General features: G+C 32.5%; 1 protein-coding gene across 5 annotated transcripts in view; it reads right to left on the bottom strand.

Annotated features, from left to right (window-relative positions):
• Positions 1–24,833, bottom strand: part of LOC114804736 (mucin-19) — a 107,982-nt gene that overhangs the window by 53,153 nt on the left and 29,996 nt on the right. For 3 of the 5 annotated variants that reach the window (XM_054232370.1, XM_054232371.1, XM_054232369.1), the window contains one exon: positions 221–4,569. In XM_054232370.1, the coding sequence (XP_054088345.1) occupies positions 221–4,569 (4,349 nt within the window). Of the gene's footprint in view, positions 1–220; positions 4,570–18,810; positions 19,063–24,085; positions 24,357–24,833 lie in introns of those variants that run through there. The other 2 variants (XM_054232373.1, XM_054232372.1) reach the window with 2 other exon arrangements.

Raw genomic sequence — 24,833 nt, 5'->3', positions numbered from 1 at the left:
CACATTACACGTCGTCACTTCTTTTACTTGCCGTTTACTTATGTAGTTTTCTTTCTTCCCAACACTGTTGCTTTGCACACAACTTCTTTTTATTATTTTTCATTTTTTATTTCACTCCTTTTCGCGTCTACTTCTCTCCCATCTACTACCACTACTACATACTGCTTGTTCACCTTCCCCAACCACTACGTTTACGTCGTTTACGTATTGGTACACTCACCTTGGGCAATTCACGTTTTCTGCGAAAGATCACACCGTCATTCTCAATATAATCGGGCACCTCTTTGCGATTGGAGAAGTTGAACACCATCGATGTGTTCTCCTGTGCCACACTCGGCGGTGTCTGTCGTTTAATGCGTAACGCCCATAAGGGACTATTATTAGCGCCCTGCGCTGCTGCATCCAACTCATTAAAACCGGAAGTGCCGGTGCTACTGCCGCCAACAATTGGTGATGCGGACGTTGAAGCGCCAGTCTTGTGACCGGGTGCATTGGTATTTATCACGGTATTTAGACTAGCATTTGCGGCATGCTGTGCGGCGGGTGAAGTGGCATTGGTGCTGGCGTTGACCATTGTGGCTGCTATAGGACTACTGTTACTATCGGCTAAGGCAACCGTTTTCTTCATCTCATTTATACGATTCTTTTCGATTTCGCGGCTCGTTAGCGGCGGTGTGCTATGATAAATGGTGGAATGTGTTGCTGCGACGTTGGTGGCGTTTGTTGGCGTTGCTGATGTGGTGTTGTTGTAGACGTTATGCTGTTTCAATGCTTCCAAATGTTGTTGCAACAATTGTTGTTGATGCGAATAGCCGGAGTTTGTGGTATTTGCGTTGGCGGCCGCCTGTTGTGCGGCTGTGGTGGTGAGTAAAGGGCGTATGACCCCGATTTGCTTACCAGGCGCAGCGTTCAATACCGATGTGGGTATATCGGGATTTAAGTTCGATTGTGGCTTCGTTGATTTTGACTCAACCGTTACTTTGCTGCCGACTACATGCGTTTGTCCACTGCCTGCGAATTTGAATTGTTGTGTTGTGCCCGCGCGTGCGATATTATCGAGTGCTGTACGTGTTATACGTTTTGTGGGTGCGGCGGCGGCAATACCAACCAGTCCGTCGTCGTCGTCGCTAAGATCACTACTAATAGCGGCGGTTCCTGCTTGTGCTGTATCGGGTTCTACGACTGACGACTCGCCGCCGCTAGCGCTAATACCAGTGCCAGCACGATCATTATGCTGTTTCGTTGACGCGGCTGTTTTGTTGTTATTGCTATTTTCGTTGCCTTCGAGGGCTGCGTCATTACTATCGCCGGCCGCTTCACCCTCGTCAACGCCACCCACGAGCTGGCTGCTAGCGTTGTTGTCGTTGTTTAACTCGCTATTATTGACGAATTCGTTGTCGCTGCTGGTTACTTCGAGTGCCGAGTGTTGTGACTGCTTATTCAACTGTGCGGGCTGTTTCGCCTCCTTTGTTATTATCGTTTGCAGCTGTTGTTGTTGTTTATCCGTAGCGTCAATGCGCAGCTTTTCGAGCTTTTTCGTTAAAGCTGTCACTGGCGAATCGGCAACCCCATGCAATAGCGATTCGCCGCTCTTTTCCATTAAAAGCTTATGCCTTGGAATGATATCGGGTGAGTTCTCTGATAAGCCGCTAGTGGCTGCGCTAACTGCGGCGACATTTGGGGACGCTTGCGTCTTTCCAGTCCCAACCGCAGTAGCATTCGCAGCAGCTACGGCAGTAGTCTTGCGCCCTAATGGACTGTTGAGCAAATCATTAGCGCCCACAACTGGTTTGGCCAACGGTTTCGTTAACAGTGGCGAATTTAATTTCTTGGTGGGACTAAGCGGTGGTTTGGGAAATACTATTGCAGGCTTATTCTCCTTAATGATTGTCTTATAGGTGGCCACTTTGCTGGCTACCTCACCAGTGCCATTCGTGCGATTTGGCCCGCGTCCGCGCCGGTTGGCCGTCGCTTCGAACTTCTTCAATGTTTGCTTAACCAAATCTGGTGGTGGTCGCTCCGTATCATCGATCACTGAGGTTAAACGCTTCGGTGGCATTATATCCGTACCGAGTATTAGACGACTGCGTGCATTATTGATTTTATCCTCAATAGTCACACAAGTCGGCTGCGATGTCGCATAAGTTGGACTACCGCCCGATGTGTAACGTTGTGGCTGATAACTAGTACGATTGAGCGCCGCATATTGCCACGGTGAACGTTCACAGAGCAATGCTTCGACCGAACGCGCGCGTTTTAACGAATCATTACCGCGTTTAACATGACGCGAACGCGGTGTATCCGGTGACGCATTATTGGCTGACGATACCGCGCCGCCTGCACTACCGACCGGCGCAGAATTTAACAAACGCGTGCCGTTCGCAGCAAAAGCGTTTGCATTCTTCTGAAATGTTGTTGTCTTTTTGGTGTTATCTTGTGTGGCAGCGTCGCCACTGTGCTTCAATATGCCACCCTGTGTTTTCAATTTGCGTTCAGTGTTTGGTGTACGCTCCATATCAGCGCGTAACTCCACACATTCCTCATCTTCATGTAACTCCACATCGACAGCGTCACCACTGTCCAATTCATCTTCAGGCTCATCGTCATCGTGTGCATCGTCACGATCCAGTAAATTGTTGAGGCTCGTAGCGCGACGCATATTATCCAAACAATGACGCTCCTTTTCCATAGATTCGCGAAATGCGAGACTAAGGTAACGACAACGCAACTTCGACACAATACCCGGTCCATAGCTGAGATCCTCGGCCGGATCGAAGTTGACTTCGTCCGTTTGACTGGGTGGCTGTGCGCGCACACCGCTCAACGCTGTACGCGCACATGTACCGCCGCCTCCACCGCCACCAGCGCTAATCATCTGAGGATGATTGTGATGTGCGCGGTGCGTATGCAATTGGCCATGATTACCACTTGGTTGTGTCGTTTTCTTCATTTCCTGCACGGCAACCATTTTCTTCTTGATTGCACTTGCAGTGGGTGCCACAAACGATTTGGTTGGTGAGTATGTGCCCGGTAAACCCGAGTTGTTGGTGCTGCTTGTCGAACCAGTTTCACTGCCGCTTGCCGATTCCTGCGCATGCGTTGCTGGCGACTTATATTTCAGATAACGTGCCGTAATATTCGTTGGTGTTGCAGTGCTTGGTTGCTGCTGCTGCTGCTGTTGATTCTTTATAAACTGATTATTGTGTAGTTTCGAAGAGATTTTTCCACTACCACTACCACCAGCACTACTGTTCTGCTGTGGGATCGCGTAATTGGTGGGCGAATACGAGCTAGTTGAGGCGTTATAATGTCTATTACTGCCACCACTATTGTTGGTTATTGTGGTATTTTCTTGTGTTTGCGCTTTGGTTGGTGTATTTGTATTACTATTATTATTACCGGCCGACGGCGACGTTGACGTACCGCGTTGTTCCGTGTACGTCCGTTCGCGTTCGTTCTTCGAATGAAACTGTTGCGATTGCTGAGACTGAGCCGCTTGTGCAGCGACTAACTTTGGCGATAGTGGCGACGACGCTACACTCACTTGCGCTCTAGTTGGCGAACCAGCCGTTGTGGATGGTATTTGTCTGCCAGTCGTTGCATACATTTCACCACCACCGCTCTCAGCGGCGTACGCTTTGTGTGTTGTTGTTTCATTTTCCTGCTTTTCGTCTGCCATACATTCTTCAACGCTACCATCGCCATGACCACTACCACCGCCAAGAGCATATGCGGCAACAGCTGAGACATTATATGTAGTGGTGGTGATACCATCGTCGATACCGCCACTGCCTCCGCCGCCAACATCACCACCAGCTGTGCTCTGCAGCTCCTCTCTCACCGCCGCTGTGCCAGCCGTAGTACCTGTTAAACGAGTTGTTGTGCTAACTCTCTTCTCGCTCACGTGCTGATTTGTATGGCTCGAATGGAGTTCTTTGGCTGCAGCTGAAGAAGCATTCTTCACCGGTGAATAGGCTGATCTTTGCTTTGGTATTGGCGCTGTAGTTTTGTGTAGTGTTGTTATTGTTGTTATACCACTTACAGCTGTTGTTGTTGGAGACATCATTTGCCTTTGTGTATCCCAATTGCTGCCGTGATCATCACCACTCTCACGATATTCTTTGCCCGTTTGCGGCTGTGCCGTGTAATGACCCCCGTGTAGAATTCTTTCAGACTTTTCTTTAGTTGGCGAACTATTGTTGCTGCCTGTTGGTGAATTGCGCTTAGTTGCGCGCGGTATTGGTGAAACAATTGTGCCTCCAACAATTGCTGACGACGGGGCTGAGGCTGTGGGAGATGCTGTGGCTGTTGCCGTTGGCATTTTCATTATCAGACTAATTTGTGGTTGTTGTTGTTGCTCAGCTGTGATTACCGTTGCATGCTTTTGTTGGTATTGGTACAGTTGTTCTTGCTCCAGTTGATGTTGCTGCTGTTGCTGACTAGCTGTTAGTTTGCTCACTTTGGTTGTTGTTGTTGTTGTTATAGCTACTTGAGTTGCGGACTTGGAAGCGACCGCAGCTAAGTCTCTGGTTGGTGTTATTGATATTGTTGCTGTTGGTGAAAAACCATCTGTAAGTAGAAAGGAAAAAAAATAAAATATTATTATATTGTGGTTATTGTGTAAGGCTGAGTCAATATCAGATTTTCTAATTAATAAAGCAGTGCCGAAGAAATGGCAAACAAAAATAAAATACAAATATTAATAAAAATATTAATAAAAAAATAATAAAAAATAATAATAATACATAATAAAAATGTAATAAATAAAATAAAATAATAATAATAATAAGATTAATAAAAATTATAATAATTAAAGTGAGAATAATATACAAATAAATAAATAAATAAATAATAAAATTATTTTTTTTATCGAATTAATAAATCTATTAAAATGTATTAAAAAAAAATTATTTATAAATTTTATCTCTAAAAATATAGTAGTTTAATATTTATTATTAATTTGAATAATATATTATATTAAATTGAACTAAAGAATAAATACATAAAATAATATAAAATGTATAATAAAAAATATTAATATAAAAAAAATCAAATAACTATACCATTTCTATAAAAGAAAAATAATTTAACGAAAATTATAAATCTATTTAATTTGAAACAAAAATGAATATTTAATAAGAAAAACAATTTTTAAATATATCAAATTAAAAATTTATGGGAAAAAAATACAATTTTATTGCAAAATTAATAAAAACAAATTATACCAAATTGAAAAAATATTTATTAGAGTTCGGGTAATATGGAATACCTATATTTTTTAATCATAACTATGAAGGTATGATTCCGAAAATTTCGAAATTCGATACACATCATCACTGAAATATTGGCTAAAAGAATTCCCTGCAAAAAATTGTTTATAATAAATGATAAAGATTTTTTTAAGAAAAATTTAAAAGAAGTAAAAAAGTAGTACTTTGAAAATTATGCGGGTAATGTGGTATACATGGTTCGTTAAATATGGTATACTATATTCCCAACACAATATCAACGATTTAGAATTTTTTTCGCGTGTGACTATAGTTTAAAAGAACCGGATCTTCTTTAGATGGTTCAGACAGATGACACGTCGATTTCGTTCCTCTTCCATAAGGAGTTAATTGCAATTCTTTCTTGGGAAAATCAAATATGGAGGTACAAAAGATCCGACAGCACTAATATATGTTATAACCGTTATAAGCAATGCGCCTATTTGTCTTTTTCCTTTTTGTGCAATAACCTTTGGTTGCCGGGACTGCTCTACTGACAGCCCTGTTGGCCTGCCACTAGTGTACAATATTAAACGCTTTTGTCCTGTCTGTTTTTAGTTATTTTTTATTCAAAAGCTCACTTTCTTTAAAACTTTTCTGTTTTAATTTAATCGCGTTAAGTTCTTTATCAGTTAAATAACTAAGTTTCATAGGAAAATTCGTTATAACCTAAAAAAAAGTACTTAATGTTGTGTCCGCATAAAAACTCTACCGTTCCGGCGTTCCCTAGTTTAGGAGAAACACAGGTGTACCATAATAGCCGCCCATACCATAATACCCGAAGTTACTCTATATATTAATATATGTATGTACATATATGTATACAATAAATATAAAATTTTAAAGAAATAAATAAAAATAATGTTGATAAATTAAAAAGAATAATTATTATATAAAATCAATATCAACTATTAAATTAAAAAATATATTTAAAAATATTTATTATATAATATATTAAAATTTGTATATTTTTTTAAAGCAAATATAAAAAAAAATTAAATTTTGAATAAACAAATAAAAATAATATAATATTTTAAACAAAAAATAATAATAATTCAATGAAATTATATGTATAAAATTCATAAAAAAATAATAATAATATATACATTTTTTTGCTATAAAGAATTATATTTCAATAAAATAAAAAACGACGATGTAATAAAAATTAAATCAAATAGGACGCTAAAATTATAATTTAACAATTAATAATTTTAATTAATTAAATAATATTCAAATAAAAATAGTTGAACATTGCAGTAACACAAAGAAAAAAATAAAATTATTTTAAAAAATATGTACATCTATAATATAAAAATGAATCGCAAAATGTGTTGCTAAGCGCATAACTCGAGAACCACTGAACCGATTTCGCAAATTCTTTGTTTAGAATGTTTTCAGAGGTACCGGGATGGTTCTTACGGAGAGAAAAATTGCCTGAAAAACTCTTAAATTCACAATTTTCTAATCACCCATACAAACAATTTGTGTCGTTAGTCTCGAAAAAAGTCGATAAGGGTCAAACCGATCTGGCTAATTTTAGTTTTGAGATATTTATGGAAGACCAGGGAAGGATTAGAAAGTACGTATATATCGAAAAATTGTGAGAAATTGATGATTTACGCTTAACACAGATCCTCAATAATGTCTCTCAATCATTTTAAAATTTATCGGCTATAACGTTTTCGTCTTTATGCGTAAAAAATATTTCTCTGCATTGAAATATTTCCTAATTTAATGTATAGTATACCTTAGCCACAAAAACGAGTGGCCGGGTCTGCTAGTATATTATAAAAATTGTATGTATCTATTTATATAATAATATTTTATATTAAAATTCATAAAAAAATATAATAATTTCTATTAAACATACATTTTTAATATTAAAATTAGAATAAAAAATTAATAAGCTCCTTTAAGGAAATTTATTTATTTTTACTCTTTTTTTATTTTCTTTTTAATTTTTTTATATTTTTTTTTTAATATATTTTTTTATATATTTTTTTTATATATTTTTTTTAATTTATTTATTTTTTCTGTAAATTTTCTTTTTAATTTAATTTTCTTTGTACATTTTTGTTTTAATTTTTTTTTCTCCTCTGAGTAACCACAAATCATTTTTAAATCGTAACTTTAATGAATACTTGCTGATATTTGCTTTAGTTATAAATATATTTGTATGTTATCGATATTAGTCATGCTTTAGCTGCAAGTTCCTCGTCTGCTCGGCTTTTAAGAAGCAGGCGCCACAAACCACATTTTAAGGGTGTAAAGCCTTTACAAAAACAAAATACGCGAAAAAAACATATTCAAGTATAACCACAAAAAAAACCCAAATAAGCTTATTATAAAGAAAACAACGAAGAAAATGATGTGTGTGTAAAATTTTTGTTGGGGTTGAAAAGTCATGAAATGTGAGCAGCCATAAATTACACACACACATGCATACATGTGTTTATGCATAATTATCGACAGCATGTCGCGAAAAAAAATAAACACGATAATTTTTATTTTTTTTTTTTCAACGAATATTATGTTGGCTTTCGTAGTTGTAGATATGGTTATGTATGAGTAGTTTATTTGATTAGCGAGCGGTTTGGGTGCTTATGAGTCATGCGTAATGTGTGAAATGTGAGAGCAATGCAAATAATATTGGAGCATTTTTAGCCGTTGAATCGGAAAAGTGTTACAATTTTGTATTGATATGCAGAGAATTTGTAAAAAAAATATCATAAGTACTGTTGGTTACGAAGTCTGAGGTTAGGTGCAGATTGCTGTGGAAAAACCAAGTTAAATATATCACGTGTGTTCGGAAGAGGCTATGATTTTCTGAAGGTCTTTGTTCAATTTCAAAATTGGAAATAGTGATTTCAATTGGAATGAAATGAAACAATAAGCTTACAAGTAAGGAAGAGCTAAGTTCGGGTGTAACCGAACATTTTATACTCTCGCAATTTATTTATTTAACTTTATTTATATAATATAATACACAATTTGACCCACATATTCGTCATATATATTGTATAAAGTCCATTTAAAGTTAGAAACCATAATAATAGGTTAGAAGCACCGAGGTCCTCATGTTCGATATATGGGACCTTGAAAACCTATGGTCCGATTTCGGCGATTTTTAGAATGGGACTGCCACACTATAAACGTAGTATTTGTGCAAAGTTCTGCACCGATATCTTCACTAGTGCTTACTTTATATATTGTAAAGTAAACGATTCCGATCGTCTTCAAAGTTCTGGTATATAGGAAGTAGGCGTGGTTGTGAAGCGATTTGGCCTATTTTCACAACATATCATTGGGATGTAAGGAAACTATTACAAACCAAGTTTCATTGAAATCGGTCGAGTAGTTCTTGAGTTATGGTTTTTGACCCATAAGTGGGCGACGCCAATGAGTTAACCCATTTTCCATTTTGTAAAAAAATCTCAGTGCAGCTTCCTTCTGTCATTTCTTATGTGAAATTTAGTGTTTCTGACGTTTTTCTTAGCGAGTTAACCCACTTTTAGTAATTTTCAACCTAACCTTTGTATGGGAGGTGGGCATGGTTATTATCCGATTTCTTTCATTTTTGGACTGCATTAAGAAGTGGCTAAAAGAAAGGACTGCAGAAAGGTTGGTTTATATAGCTTTATTGATTTGGGAGATAAATAGAAAAAACCTATTAGAGGATTGGGCCACGCCAACTTCTTCAAAAAAAATTACATCAAAATGTACCCCTCCCTAATGCGATCCTGTGTTCCAAATTTTATTATAATAACTTTATTTATGGCTTAGTTATAACACTGTATAGGTTTTCAGTTTCCGTCATTTTAAGGGCGTGGCAGTGGACCGATTTTGCCCATTTTCGAAAGCAACCTCCTCAGGGTGCCAAGGAATATGTGTTCCAAGTTTCATTAAGATATATTCAAGTTATCGCTTGCACGGACAGACGGACGGACAGACATCCGGATTTCAAATCCACTCGTCATCCTGATCATTTATATATATATAACAAACAACCGTTATGTGAACAAAACTATGATACTCTGTGTAACAGGTTGCGAGAGTATAATAACAATCTTATTTTTATATGTATGTATGTTATTATTATAACCTATATATTTGAAGTGAAGATCGAGGTTAATTTAACTAAAATTATTTTAAATCAAAAAAATAAAAAATAAATATAATTTAAAAAAATTTACCAAAAGAAAATAAAGTAAATTTATTTAAAAAATTAAAAAAATTTATGAAAAGGGTGACATACAAAAAAAACACTGATAATCATGGAAAAATAAAAAAATTTAACAAATGTATATTGATTGATAGTTGCCACACATCGCTAAAATAAATAATTTCAGAAAATGTCAATTTATTTATTACCCATAAGTACATATATTGAGCCCTTACATATCTACAAACATATGTATAAATTTAAAATACCACCAATTAAATAACACAAATAAATGTGTTTGCATGAAAAATGTGGATTGTATGTCGCCACACACAATTGTTTTCCATGTCATTCCTGCTCACAGTTAATATTTGTTGATATCGATTTTTTTGTTTTTTTTTTTTGTTTTGGTTTTTTCTTGCTCTTTTAATATTCTTTCATTTTATTTATTGCATTGCTTAGCTGGTTTCGAAAGCAGGCAAAACAGGCATGCAACCACAACAACAACACCAAAAAAAGTAATAATAATAATAATTAAAGCAACAGCGGCGTTGAACGACTAAACAAAGTCTAATTAAAATCAATATCAATAAGAAAGAAAAAAAACAACAAATGTGCAGCACAAGAATAACAACAACAAACACGCTGATTTACTGATAACATGTTCAAGTTGAGTATGAACTGTGAGATATACGCTGAATATGTGTGTATGTATGTATAAAGTAGCAGTAATTAAATATGCACACACGCGGTGAGGTGTGTACATATGTACGAGTATGTCAAAAACCACAAATGACAATCAGCTGACTACATAATGCAAATGTTTGCTCATTTAAATACATGTATATCACTCCCGTGCTGTGACGAAGGAAGTAGCGAATGCTTCAGAAAATACATAGTTGTTATTAGTAGAGAGAAGAATAAGTGAAAAATATAATAAAATGCTTCAAACTCGTCTATTTTTTGTAAAAATAACAGTTGTTGCCTACTTTTCGGCAATCATTAGAGAGTAGCCAATCGAACAGGCAACAGTTATGCCACTTTCAACGAGCTATCCGCATACTCTCTTGTAGCGAATTTAACCGGATAACTTTATTTTTTGCTTTTCCTTGTAAATTTTTTGAAGAGAAGAAGAGAGAGCATCTCTAGAAGTTAGCGAGTGGTAAAAGGAATGAATTTAGTAAAAATATCGGTTGAACCTAGCACTATACTGGAATTTGTAAGGGTGTTGGCACTAATGGAGTCGTTGTAGGTTTCAAGGGAGAGCACCATAGACCAGAGGTCGTAATACACCTTAACCAAAATCTAACATAACCTTAGGTATCCGTTGAACCTCGTACTATACTGGATTTCGTAAGGGTGCTGGAACTAATGGAGTCGTTGTAGGTGTCATGGGAGGGCACTATAGACCAAAGTCGTTGTGGACACCTCAACTAATATTTAATCTAATCTAATCCGTTGAAACTCTCTGTACTTTCTCGGTTTGAAACTTTATTGAATGCAAAAGAACTTTGAATTATCTATCAGTTGATAAATTTGGTAAGTCTGAAGAATCTGGAATATTTTTGGAATTTATATGTAAGGTTAAAGAGAATGACATTAGTCAAATTTCAGGCAAGTTTGCCTGAAGCAATAGAACCAGAAATTTTCTATCATCTAATCATTTAGTTACCGTTATTTTTTTATTAAATGGGGTTTGAAACTCGACTATTTTTGAAAATAACAGCGAAGTAGAATGGAGTTAGTTAAATTTCTGGGGAGCAATAGACGTTACTTTTAAAAAAATCAAAATGGCGAACCAATATGGCGGACATATTTTAAAACGTTGCATCCACCATTTTAAATTTTGAAAAACCGACACCGGATTCGTAATCAGTGACCCCGAAAACCTTCGAATAACGAGATTCAGCGATTCCGATGAATTTTTCGAAAACCGTCAGCCATAATATATCCGCCATATTAAATTTTGAAAAACCAGCAGCGGATTCAGCGCGCGGCGAAAACCGCAAATATTGATTTTAAGGGGTTATCTCAAACCCCTGATCTAATAGGGTTAAATGGACCTCGGATTCGGATTCAGCGACTCCAAAAACATATACCACACATAGTAAGACTCCCTGGTCATTTTTCTGTGTGTCTGTGTAATAATTTGCACCTTCCTGATGATCATTTTGGTTAGCCAGCTTTATTTCTTTTTAAATCTTAATGAATGTAGGGTATGAGACTCGACTATTTTTGAAAAATAAGAAAGAAGGGGTGAAGACGTCTCTCGCCATCAATTACTAAAATTTGCAGGCACCGGCAGATCATTTTGTTTTGTGGGTGATTTTTCCATAATTTATTCAAATTTATAGTTTAAGACTCGACTATTTTTGAAAAGATAAGAGCGAGAGTCATAAAGTACATCATTTAACAGCTGATCCTTCCGGTTAGTCAGCGTTTTCAACGCATACGAAACGTATTTCTTTAAACTGTTTTAAGTGACTAAAATTTACAAAAAAGCGCACTCAAACGTGACAAAATAGTAAATTCAATATCTACCATATGTAAATAAATCAACCATGTAGCTGAGTCATATTTCTCTGCGACGCATTCCACTTTCATATTTTCCATTAATATATAGTATGTAGCATTGCGCCTCAATCAACCTTTTAACAAGTTTTCTTCACTGTGTCGCTCAAATCAATAAAGGGCGCAGACAAAAGCGCGCAACCAGGCAGGCAAAAAGTACAACAATCAACCCTGTACAAGTTTTGTGGAAGATGACAGCTGTTTTTTTCGATTTACTTCCACAACCAGACTATGACACATAACAATAAACTATATATTACTAATAAAACATTATTGTATGGGGTGGTGTGGTTTGTATTAAAAAAAAATATATACGAGTAAGTGGCGTGTTTAAACCACTAAAGAGCATTCACATTTAGTCTGTGTACAATTGTGTGGATGGTATGCGGTGCGCTGTAGTGTGACAGGTCAGTGTCATCATCAATTGTTATGAATTAATACGGCACAAAAATCCACTTTTTTATTGACATTTTGTGTGCGATGACATTCAAATATGTGCGCGGCATGAAATGGTAGGCGGGAAAGCCAGCCAGGCAAGCAGGCATTAGTCTCTAATATAAGCTTTTATATATGCTTTAAAGCTATTGAGCGTCTATTGTCACTTTAAATGGCATTTCATTTGCTCGCCATATGCATAACAAAAGCAACACTGTGCCATTGCAGTCTACAGTTTTGTCGCGCTTTGAAAATCAATAGCATTTGCAGCGGCTATTTTTATTAAAGTGTTGTATTATACACATTTGATAAAAGCATTTGACAGATAAAGCTGCAGTTCAATAACACATTATTGCTAGGATTTGTTTTTGAAGAAATATATAACAAAGGAAAAATTGTAGCAATAAAAATAAAATTATTTACACATACAGCGTATCTTAAGATTAACAGATGTGCATTTAACCATAAATATTGCCAAATTTGGCCCCAAACCGTAATAAAATAATAACAATAGCAAAAAAAAAAAATAAATACAAATGCTGAATTAAGTGGATTGATATCAGATGATAATACAATATGTAAAACAGTTAATAATAAACGCACCGGTGTGAACGTGTTGTAATGATAAGTGAAGCAAAGACCTATTATGTATAAGTGACGAAAATATTAAATTTGAATACAGTTACACATAAAAAGGGTTGAAATTAAGTAAATATTAACAAACAATAACAAAATGTTTTTTTTTTAATAATTTCCACAGCAGACTAAGTTTACTAGACTTTTAGTTAGTTAAATAATTTTTAATTTATTTTTTTTTTTCAATAACTAATAATGATTTTTATACTCTCGCAACAAAGTTGCTAGGGAGTATTATAGTTTTGTTCACATAACGGTTGTTTGTAACACCCAAAACTAAACGAGTTAGATATAGGGTTATATATACCAAAGTGATCAGGGTGAAGAGTGGAGTTCAAATCCGAATGTCTGTCTGTCCGTCCGTCCGTCCGTCTGTGCAAGCTGTAGTAAAAATTAAGATATCTTGATGACTTATTCCTTGGCACACTTATTCCTTGGCACCATGGGAAGGTAGCTTTCGAAAATGAGCAAAATCGGACCACTGCCACGCCCACAAAATGGCGAAAACCGAAAACACATAAAGTGCCATAACTAAGCCATAAATAAAGATATGGAAATAAAATTTGGTATGAAGGATCGCACTATGAAGGGGCATATTTGGATGCAATTTTTTGGGGGAGGTGGGCGTGGCCCCGCCCCCCAATCCGGTTTTTTGTACATATCTCGGAAACCAAAAGAGCTATATAAACCAAACTTTCTGCAGTAATTTTCTTTAGGCACTTCTTAAGTCCGAAAATGAAAGAAGAAGAATCGGATAATAACCACGCCCAGCTCCCATACAAAAGTTAGGTTGAAAATTACTAAAAGTGGGTTTACTCACTAACGAAGAACGTCAGAAACACTAAATTTCACATAAGAAATGGCAGATGGAAGCTGCACTCAGATTTTTTTTACAAAATGGAAAATGGGCGTGGCGTCACCCACTTATGGGTCAAAAACCATATCTCAGGAACTACTCGACCGATTTCAATAAAACTTGGTTTGTAATAGTTTCCTTACATCCCTATGATACGTTGTGAAAATAGGTCAAATCGCTTCACAACCACGCCTACTTCCTATATACCAGAACTTTGAAGACGATATGAATCGTTTACTTTACAATATATAAAGTAAGCACAAATACTATGTTTATAGTGTGGCAGCCCCATTCTAAAAATCGCCGAAATCGGACCATAGGTTTTTAAGGCCCCATAGGTATATCGAACACGAGGAACTCGGTGCTTCTAACCTAATATTATGGTTTCCAACTTTCAATGGATTTTATACAATATATATGACGAATATGTGGGCAAATTGTGTATTATATAATATAAATAAAGTTAAATAAATAAATTGCGAGAGTACAAAATGTTCGGTTACACCCGAACTTAGCCCTTCTTACTTGTTTACATTAGTTCAATTCACCAAGAGTTGGAGGTAGCCAATCGAACTAATTATATCAGAAATGTTTGATATTTTTTCTTCCACAATGCCAAAACTGGTCTTAAGTCAGTAAACTCAACCTTGGTAGCATTGAAGTTAGCGATTATTCCACGTTGATGAGGTATCCGCATACTAGGTTTCTCCGATTCCACACGAGTGGGAAAACATGCAATCGAAAAAATTATACCAGAAATTGTTGACAATAATTTGTCATTAACAATGTAAAACTGGTCTGAAGTCTATAAAACAAAATCTGGAAATTGAAGTTAGCGATTATACCATTTTGATGAGGTATCCGTTTACTCGCTTATAAATTAGTTGTCTTCAATTCACCACGAGTGCGAGAGTATTCAATCACAAAATTTAACCAGACATTTCTGACAATAATTTATAATTCACAATGCCAAAAATGGTCTAAAGTATGTTAACTCAAACTTGGTACATTGAAGATAGTGATTATACTACTTTGATATTCGCATATTCACTTATACGTTAGTTGTCTTCGATTCACTGAGTTAGAGAGTAGTGAATTGAACAAATTATACAAGAAAGTTTTGACAATAATTTGTTTATTACAATGGTAAAACTGACCTGAAGTCTGTAAAACCATATTTGGTAGCATTGAATATAGTGATTATACCATTTTATTGAGGTATCACATACTCTCTTATACATTAATTGTTTCTAATTCACCACGAGTTAGAGCGTAGACAATCGAATAAATTATACCAAACACTCTTAACAATAATTTGCCCATTACAATACTAAAACTGCTATCTAAAATCTGTAAACTCAAACTTGAAAGCATATAAGATAGCATTTATACCATTTTATTGAGGTAAAAGCAAAGTCTCTTGTATTGAATTCAACTCGATAAAATTGTTGTTGCTTTTTCATATACGTTTCATGACTTCAAACAGTTACTTCTAAATCACTTAAGTTATAAAATGATTGTTGAATTTATGAAAAATTATCATTTATTACACGCCACCGCAAACGTAGAATTTTCACAGTTGTTTAGTCGTTTGGTTCCGCATTTTTTTACAATTTCAGTTTTTAGTAGTTTTTATGACGTGAATAAACAATACCAGTCTACTGTCTAACATTGAAACAGTTTTTGAAGCGCAACAAAAATAAGTTGAACAAGAAAATTGATTACTTGCGAAATGATAACAAATACGAATTGATAACAACTGATAGTGGCGTGTACTTTTTTTCCATACTAACGCATATGCAACAAGGTATGGTGGGTATTATGCATAAATATAGGTGTCGATACGTGAAATTTCGACTCACTATCTATTATTTTTTATCTCCAACACTATCCTGAGAAATTTTTGTTTAAGTAATTTTTGTTTTAAATTAATTTTTATGTGTAGTTTATTGAGAAATAATTAGAATTGTTGTATTAGCAGACTTAGCGAGAAGTACCTGATGTAATATTCAATATTGAAGCGGCTTTATGTCATGTAAGAAGGGCGTAAGTTGGGTAGTAGATAATATGTAATAGATAAGCTAAAATAATTGTGTAAGATTTATTTAAACATAAAAAAGAAAAAGAAAATAATCGATATCGATAATTAATGGAGCTAAAGAAACTATACACATATTTAAAATATTTTTTTCTCATATATTAGAGGTATACAAGGAAGGGGTAGCTAAAAAGAAGTATATAAACTCAAAGAAATAAGTAAGGTTTATTTAATTAATCATAGAAATGAAAAAGAAAATAATCGATATCGATGACTCATCGACCTAAGTTAATATTAGAGATATATATTCATATATTATTTAATATAAGAGAGTAGGGAGTAGCTAAAAGGAATGTGTAAAGTTAAATTAAGCACAGAAAAGAAAAAGAAAATAATCGATATCGATAAATATTTGATCTAATTCAATTAGAAACATATTTAAAATATGGTTTCAGCTATGGTTGAGAAGCTGAAAAGTAGTAGATAAGATAAAAATAATGTCTAAGGATTATTTAAGGCGCACACCTAGTGTGAAATTTCAAAAAAATCGATATCCCAAATAGTTTTTGAGTTATAGCAATTTAAAGAGCAGCCGCTCGGTAACAGTGAAAACGGTCATTTTATCTTTAAACGCGTTTTTCTCGAAACAGCATTTTCCGAATTTGCTGCAGTGATTACTCAAAAACAAATGCTCCGATCACTATCGAATTTATTTTACATGTTCTTTATATAGTTCTCCGTACAATGACCTATCGATTTTTGATCTGATCAAAAACTCGAATTTTGGCAGGCCAAAAACGACCAAAATTTTCGACTATTTTTTTTAAAACGCCGCCATATTGTCAATTTTTGATTTTTTTTATCGTAGGTCATTGTACAGACAATATTATCTAGTTTAACGATAATTTTTTTTTCGATTTCATCAACGGAGAAGGCCGGAGTCACTGCAGCAGTGAAGGACCTTTTTTTCGCGCCGTTGGAGATCGACTATAACTTAAAATTATATATTAAATTTTTTTCTTCAAAAATTTTACTGTATATTCTTAAAACATGTATAAATATATTCTTAAAATTTTGAAATAATTGGTAAAGTATTTTTTTTAATAAATATTCCCAAAAATCACCTTTTTTAGGCCATTACACTAGGTGTGCCCCTTAATCATAGAAATGAATAAGAAAATAATCGATATCGATAATTAATCGATCTATGTAAATTATAAACATAGAAATCTTTTTTTTTCTAGACATTGGATGATAATTTTTTTAAAATTTGTTGAATGATCCCTAATTTTTAATTGTTAAAAATCTAAAAGGTTGACCTTGCCCATGACAAACAGTTTTGAAGGCACTGTAAAGGCCTAAACGTCAATGAATTAATATATTTTTGCCATAACTTGCAAATCTGAGAAAATTTGAGAAAAAGTAGATAATTAAATTAGATAACTCACAACATCTTAGTCGTCTTCTAAATTATACAACTACTTTTTCGATACAAATGTATGATCACTAACCTTCAAATGTGATAATATTCGCCAACACAGCAGGCGTAATTGACACTGTGGCTATAATTCTGACTGTTTTAATATATGGAAATGTCAACAAATTAATCCACTTTGACACTTTACTTGAAAACACAGCAAAAAAGGTTTGTTGATGACATAAACAAATGTCAGACAAATAAGGTTATGCAATAACTACTACTAGATATTAGCATGTTAAACAATAAACAAATAGAAAAAAATTAAAGCTAGGAAGATTTATTAAGCATTAAGAACTGAGAGGTGTGAGAACTCATTACAATTTTTTTATATTTTTCGCTTTCTCAGCAATAAACTCACATTCTCTCTGAATAGGTGACACATTTTCGAACACAAAATAATGTAATTACTTCATTAAACGTGAAAATGTAGTTACTTAAAATGAAAATTGAATACACACAAATAGTCTCCACTTTCATTTTCGCTTTTATTAAGCCCTGAGGAAAATAAAAAAAAATATATGAGAGAAAAATAAGTGATTAAGCGCTAATTGCGTGAATTTTGGAAAGAAAAATGAATGTGTTATTTTTCACCGTAGGCGCAAAGATTGTGTCATGCATGTGACGGCTGACGCATAGCGATTCCGCATCCCAAAAACGACAACAAAAAGAGAGAATTAACAAATGAAGCTGCTTTAAAAAGCAAACTTGACCATCATATGACCAAATTTGTTGCAGTGAAGGCGATTATGGCTGACATACAAAATGTTTGTGTGAGATGGAACAAAACAAAGCGAAAAAACACGTATAAACAGCTGTTGTAAACTGTATAACGGTAGAAATTTTGAGGCGCTTAATCACCACAGCGTGATTTAGTATCGAGTTTCAGTGTAAAGTCAAAAACTTAAGCCAAGAATTTCAAGCAACTGTGTCAATTGACCGGTGAGTGCTTGAAGAGGCCACACATGAACTTTCGTACAGTTGAACATATGGAACGGCTGGAATGCAATGAAACCGAAAGCTAAATGGCTTGCATTTAAGACACGTGAGAAGTTACAAATGACCGCTAAAAAATTAAAAAAAAACTGTTGATAATTGATTAATTTAATTTACTAGAAGAAAGTTTTTTGAACACATAATTGAGTGCTCAAATACAAACGGCACCAAGTAAACTAATTAATCACTTTAAAATGATTAACTAAAAAAAAGAAAATTGAAGAAGTTTCGGAAAAAGACAAGTCATGCTCTCTACAAAACAATTTCAACTACTTCACTAATTGCAGTTCCTTGGTTACAACTTATTGCCACATTGCCGGACAATACTTCATAGCTCTGACTGCAATTTCAACACTTATTTATTGCATTTACCTTTAGTGCAATCTTGTTGTGTTGTTGCTGAGGTTAGCACTTTGGGCAGCCACAAATCGCCTGTTTGCGTTTTCAAATAAATCATATTTATGCCGTTAGTCAATTGTAACGTGAAAATTTGTTTTTAAACTTCAAATGATTGGTGTAGACAATTAAATTGAATTCAATAACTTAAATTTAATTATTGCGTTAATTAAATTAAATTAATTTGAAGCACAAAGAATTTAGCAGAGATAACTGAAGAGTAAAAAATATATTTTTATTTTTTTTTTTTAATATTTTTATTGTGAAAAAATTTTGTCAAAATTTGTTTGATGTTTTTTATGATTATTTCGTAGCGGTAGAGTTGTAAAGAAATGCATATTTTTTCAAATATAATTACTTCGATTTTATAATAAAAAATAAACAAAAATGTATTTTTAGATTATTTAATAAGGAAATAATGGATTTAATATCAAGTTCCATATCAATAACCGAGAATCTCTGAACACTTTCATAACAAGCCTTAACGGTTTAAAAAAGTTTATTAAAATCAAGTATCGGGGAAATGAGGCCCACATGAATTGTAATGTCGGGATTGTACATTGTCAAAATTAATGACAATTATAGTCAAACAAATGACAATATTGTATTTTCATTTCTATAACAATTTATGAAAAAAATATTCGACAAAATAGATTTTCATGAAGTCAAAAACGTCAAATCTGTGCTTATCAGCCATATGGATATTTAATGTGTGGTTAGCAATATGTCAAAATTTTTTACAAATGTAGTCAAACCAATTTCAACGTTGTTGTAATTTAATTTTGACAGAGATTTATAAAACAAGATACTGTTCGATTCAAATCTGCTATCTAGTGACGTGTTCCACTGGGATTAATTATAACATAGGAGTTGTATTATGTCAAAATTATTGTCATTCATTTTTTTTAGCTACTTATGAAAAAAAAAGTCAAACATAATATTTTTCATCCATTGAAGAATGTCAAATTTGTGATTCTCAACCATACGCATTGTACTATGCAGTTGGTATTACGTCAAAATTAATGGCAATTATAGTCAAACCGATAACATTTTTCTAATTTAATTTTGATAGCAATTTATGAAGAAATGTTCGATTATAATTAGTAATCTGATGAAAATGTAAAATTTTTACTTTCCAATCACATGGATTATAATGTGCAGTTGATAGTACGTCAAAATCAATGACAATTTCAGTCAAAATAATTAAAATAGTTGTTACTAAATATTTACAGCAAATTTTGTAAAAAAAAAGGTTAGACCCTAAATTGTAGTTTAGAAAAAAATTTGAAATTTCAAATTTGAGCTTGATGTGAAATGTTACAATTGAAATTGTCAACTTGTTATTTAAAAAAATTGACATCAGGTACTGTAAATAAATTGTATTTGAAATAAGGAACCATAACCATGGTTAAACATAGAATGGATACCTAGAACTTATGAAGTGGTTAGGTTGGTTTCAAAATTTAAAAATTTGACAATTTTTTTTAGTCTTATCAAATAGTAGAATATGGTTTTAAAATATTTTCCAAAAATTTCAAATCGATCCCAGAAAAATTCTAAGAAATAAACCCTTTGAAAGTTCCGCTTATCAGGCTACGTCAGTTTCAACTTAAAACTTTAAACGCGTTTATCTCAAATCTCAAATGTCAAATTTGGCTCACTTCCTTGAAATTAGTTTATTAAGTTAAGAATTTTTTTACATTTTTATTCCAACTAATTTTTTTCTAACCAATATATGTCGAAAATTTGACAAAGAAAATAGTTTTTTTTTATTCCAAATCTTTCAAAAATTCACTTTTTAATATTTCGTTTTTTCTTCGTTCAATAATGAGATTTATCCAATCACAAAAAATGTTTGGTTTATCGATTTTAGATGAATCAATCCTGAGTTATGCTGTTCAGAGCAAGAATATTTCTTTTTTGATACGTCAAAGGGAGAAAGGCTGAGTTTTCGGGGTTTTTCAATATAAATTTCACAAATTACTGTTTAAATATGTTCCTTTGATAGGCTGAATTGTGTAAATGAAATATATGATTTCAAATATTAAATAAAGGGTGATTTTTTAAGAGCTTGATAACTTTTAAAAAAAAAAAACGCATAAAATTTGAAAAATACGGTCCAATGATTCCACCAGCGTACAAACCACACCAAACAGTGCATTTTTCGGGATGCATGGGCAGTTCTTGAACGGCTTCTGGTTGCTCTTCACCCCAAATGCGGCAATTTTGCTTATTTACGTAGCCATTCAACCAGAAATGAGCCTCATCGCTGAACAAAATTTGTCGATAAAAAAGCGCGAAACACATTTCGAACCGAACACTGATTTTGGTAATAAAATTCAATGATTTGCAAGCGTTGCTCGTTAGTAAGTCTATTCATGATGAAATGTCAAAGCATACTGAGCATCTTTCTCTTTGACACCATGTCTGAAATCCCACGTGATCTGTCAAATACTAATGCATGAAAATCCTAACCTCAAAAAAATCACCCGTTAATAATTGTAAACAATACTCTCTTTTTCGACCACTGAAACCCTTCTAAAGCCCTTAAGCTGAGCTTTAAAGATTTAAAACATTATTTTGTCGCAGATTTTAAGATTTTAGATTCTTCCGAAAGCTTTTTTCAGGCATTTTACAACGATACAAATGCTGTAGACTCTATGGTCTGAGTTTAGACTGAGCTTTTTATACTCAATCAAGTATATTTAAGTAATTATGTATTAAAGAGATGCTTTTAGTGACGAAATCCCTCCTTAGAAGCTACAGTCACTTAATCTACATACATGTTCTTTTCGTCAAAACTTGCAAGAACTGACTGTACCGTAGAACTAGTAACTTCTAATATAATTCTTTTCGATTTTCAAAAATGATAATTTGATGAAATAATCAAAAAATTCTTTATTCTATCAAAACTAAGACACACAAAGTATAAATTGCGCCAGAAAATGGCAACTGAAATACGTAAATTTCCATACAATAGAATAAATGTTGTGTATAACAAAGCGAAATATTTTCTACAATATAAAATTGACAACTAGATATAATTTACTTTATAGTATTTCAACTTTTGCTGGCTGCTATAACAATTATTTCACGCAATAGCCAGTTTTGGTACACTGGAGAAAGTAATTGTTGTATATTACTGTTTCGTTTTGAAGATGCGCTTATTGCTGCCGTTGTTGTTGCCATACAAGGGGTACTAAGAGGCGAGAATAATTGCGCGTTGAGTGCGTGATTGTGCTTTTTATGGTTTAAGAGGCAGGTATGCGAGTATAAAATGTGGTTAGAAAAGAGAATTAAAATGGAAAAAATAAAAATAGGAAAAATAAATAAAAAATAAAAATATAAAAAAATAACAATAAAATAAAATAAAAAATAAGAATACAAAAATATAAAATAATGATAAAAAATATAAAAAAATAAATGAAAATATAAAAAACGACTAACAATAAAATTGCTGCAAAACAGAATAAAATGAAATGAGCGCAGAATATACAAAAAACAAAAATTATAACAAATAATAAAAAAAAATGGCGAACAAGTGGGTATACAATTGCAAATAATAAACGATTGTGTTAGAAAAGTAAAGAGAACATAAAGAAAAGTAGGCAACTCTACAATAAGAAAAGTGGTTATAAAAAATAACAATATCAACAACAACAGAAAGCCAAACGCATTGCAAACAGTTCTCTGCAAACAACAAGGAAATATAGATAGAAAGAAATTATGGAAATAACAAAAATAACAACAATCTTGTATTGGTTGTTTTCGCTAGTTTTGCTTTACGTGTGAACGGAAGATGCGCGCATAAAAGCGATGGCAGCCGCACGGTAGGCGGTGAAAAATGTGCATAAACAATTAATAAATCAGCAACAATAGGAAGCAGCGGCACAAATAAACCGCAAAGTAATAAAGCAGCGACTTAAAACGGTAGCAGCAGCAGCGCAAAAACAACAACTCAAGAGACATTGACCCAATTTTAACTGTTTAATGGCGATTTTGAAGTTTTTAATGCGAATTCTTTTTTGGAAATTGAGAAGTAATTTAGTGGAAAAGGTATTTAAAAAATATAAACAAACTAAAAATAAAAATGAAATATATAAAAAAAAAACATAAAAATAAATTAAAAAAAATAAACAATAATAAAATAAATAGTATTATAAAAAAAATATATTAATTTAAGATTATAAAAAAATGTTAAATAAAATTATTAAAAAAAATATATAAAATATATATTAAAAATATTAATTTAATATTATAAAAATAATTTTAAGGAATATTATTAACAAACTCATTGACAAAAATTAAAAAAAGAATACATAAATAAAAAAAATAAAATAAAAAAATTAAATAAAATGAAATAAAAATATTAATTTAAGATTATAAAAAAATGTTAAAGAAAATTATTAACAAAATCATTGACAAAAATTAAAAAAAAAAATAAATAAAAAAAAAAAAACAAATAAATAAAAATAAAATAAAATAAAATAAAAATATAAAAAATATATTAAAAATATTGTTTTAAGATTATAAAAAAATGTTAAAGAAAATTATTAACAAAATCATTGCCAAAAAAAAAATAAATAAATAAAAATAAAAAATAAATAAATAAAATAAAAAAATAAAATAAAATAAAATGAAATGAAAATATTGTTTTAAGATTATAAAAAAATGTTAAAGAATATTATTAACAAAATCAAAAATAAAAAATAAATAAATAAAATAAAATGAAATGAAATAAAAATATTAATTTAAGATTATAAAAAAATGTTGAAGAAAATTATAAACAAAATCATTGACAAAAATTAAAAAAAAAAAATAAATAAATAAATAAAAATAAAATAAATATAAAAAAAAAAATAAAAAATAAAATGAAATAAAAATTAGACAAAAAAAAATTATAAAAAATATATTAAAAATATTGTTTTAAGATTATAAAAAAATGTTAAAGAATATTATTAACAAAATCATTGAGAAAAAATATTAATAAAAAATACAATAAAATAAAAAGTAAAATCAGAAAACAAATAAATTAAGAAATTATAAAAATAATAATGAAATAAAAATATATATATTAAAAATATTAATTAATATAAAAATATTCATAAAAATTATTCACAAAATCATTAATACAAAATATTATAAATAAAAATGACGTATAAAAACAGTATTTGGAAAAATAAGATCGTCAGTAAGAGAAATAGAATAATAAAAGAACTGAAATATAAAAATTTCTTTTTCAATTATTTACTTGCTGCTTCAGGTTTCACACTCAAATTTCTGTATTCACAAGTGTTTTCCGAGCACAATTTTTGTTTGCCACGTAAACAATAACTTCGCAGACTTTTAACAATTTAATAAACAAAAAAATTCAAAACAAAATATATACAAAATAAATATGTAGCACAGTACAGTAAAGGTCGAGCGACGAATTTTACAAAATATTTTATACAATTTTTTTACAAAATATACGCGCACGCTGTTTTGACTTTCGATTCGTACTAAAACATGGGCGGCACAACAAATTAACGGCAAGCAAGAAGCGACTGTGTGCAATTGAACCGAAAAACAAAAACAAATTAAACTAATTTTAATACAGAATTATGACAGCAGCGGCAGCAGCGGCAGCAGAGCGGGCAAATGAGATACAAAAAAAAAAATAATAAATAAAAAACAAAAACATTGTGGAATTATTTTTGTCTCAGTAGAGCAGATGGCGGAGGCACGATAAAGCGGTGTGTAGAGGTGAAAAAAGTCGGGCTTAGTCGGCTGCGCTAAGCTGGGCTGAGCGGTATGTGGGTGGACCGGAGGTATTAAAGAGAATTATGGTACATATATTTGGGGTCGACGAAAAGGAATATGCAGATAAATTAGATCATACCAAATAATTTTTTTCTTATTTGGAATATTATTGGTGTAGAATTAGCAAACAAAAAATATAAAAAAATAGTAATCTGAAATGTTAAAATATGAAAAATGTGATAGGCTAGTAAGGAAGT

The sequence above is a fragment of the Zeugodacus cucurbitae genome, chromosome 5, assembly GCF_028554725.1.
Source record: "Zeugodacus cucurbitae isolate PBARC_wt_2022May chromosome 5, idZeuCucr1.2, whole genome shotgun sequence".
In the NCBI taxonomy this organism is placed as follows: Eukaryota; Metazoa; Arthropoda; class Insecta; order Diptera; family Tephritidae; genus Zeugodacus; species Zeugodacus cucurbitae.
Note: the sequence above shows the minus strand (reverse complement) of the source record. Positions and strands in the feature narration are given on the sequence as shown.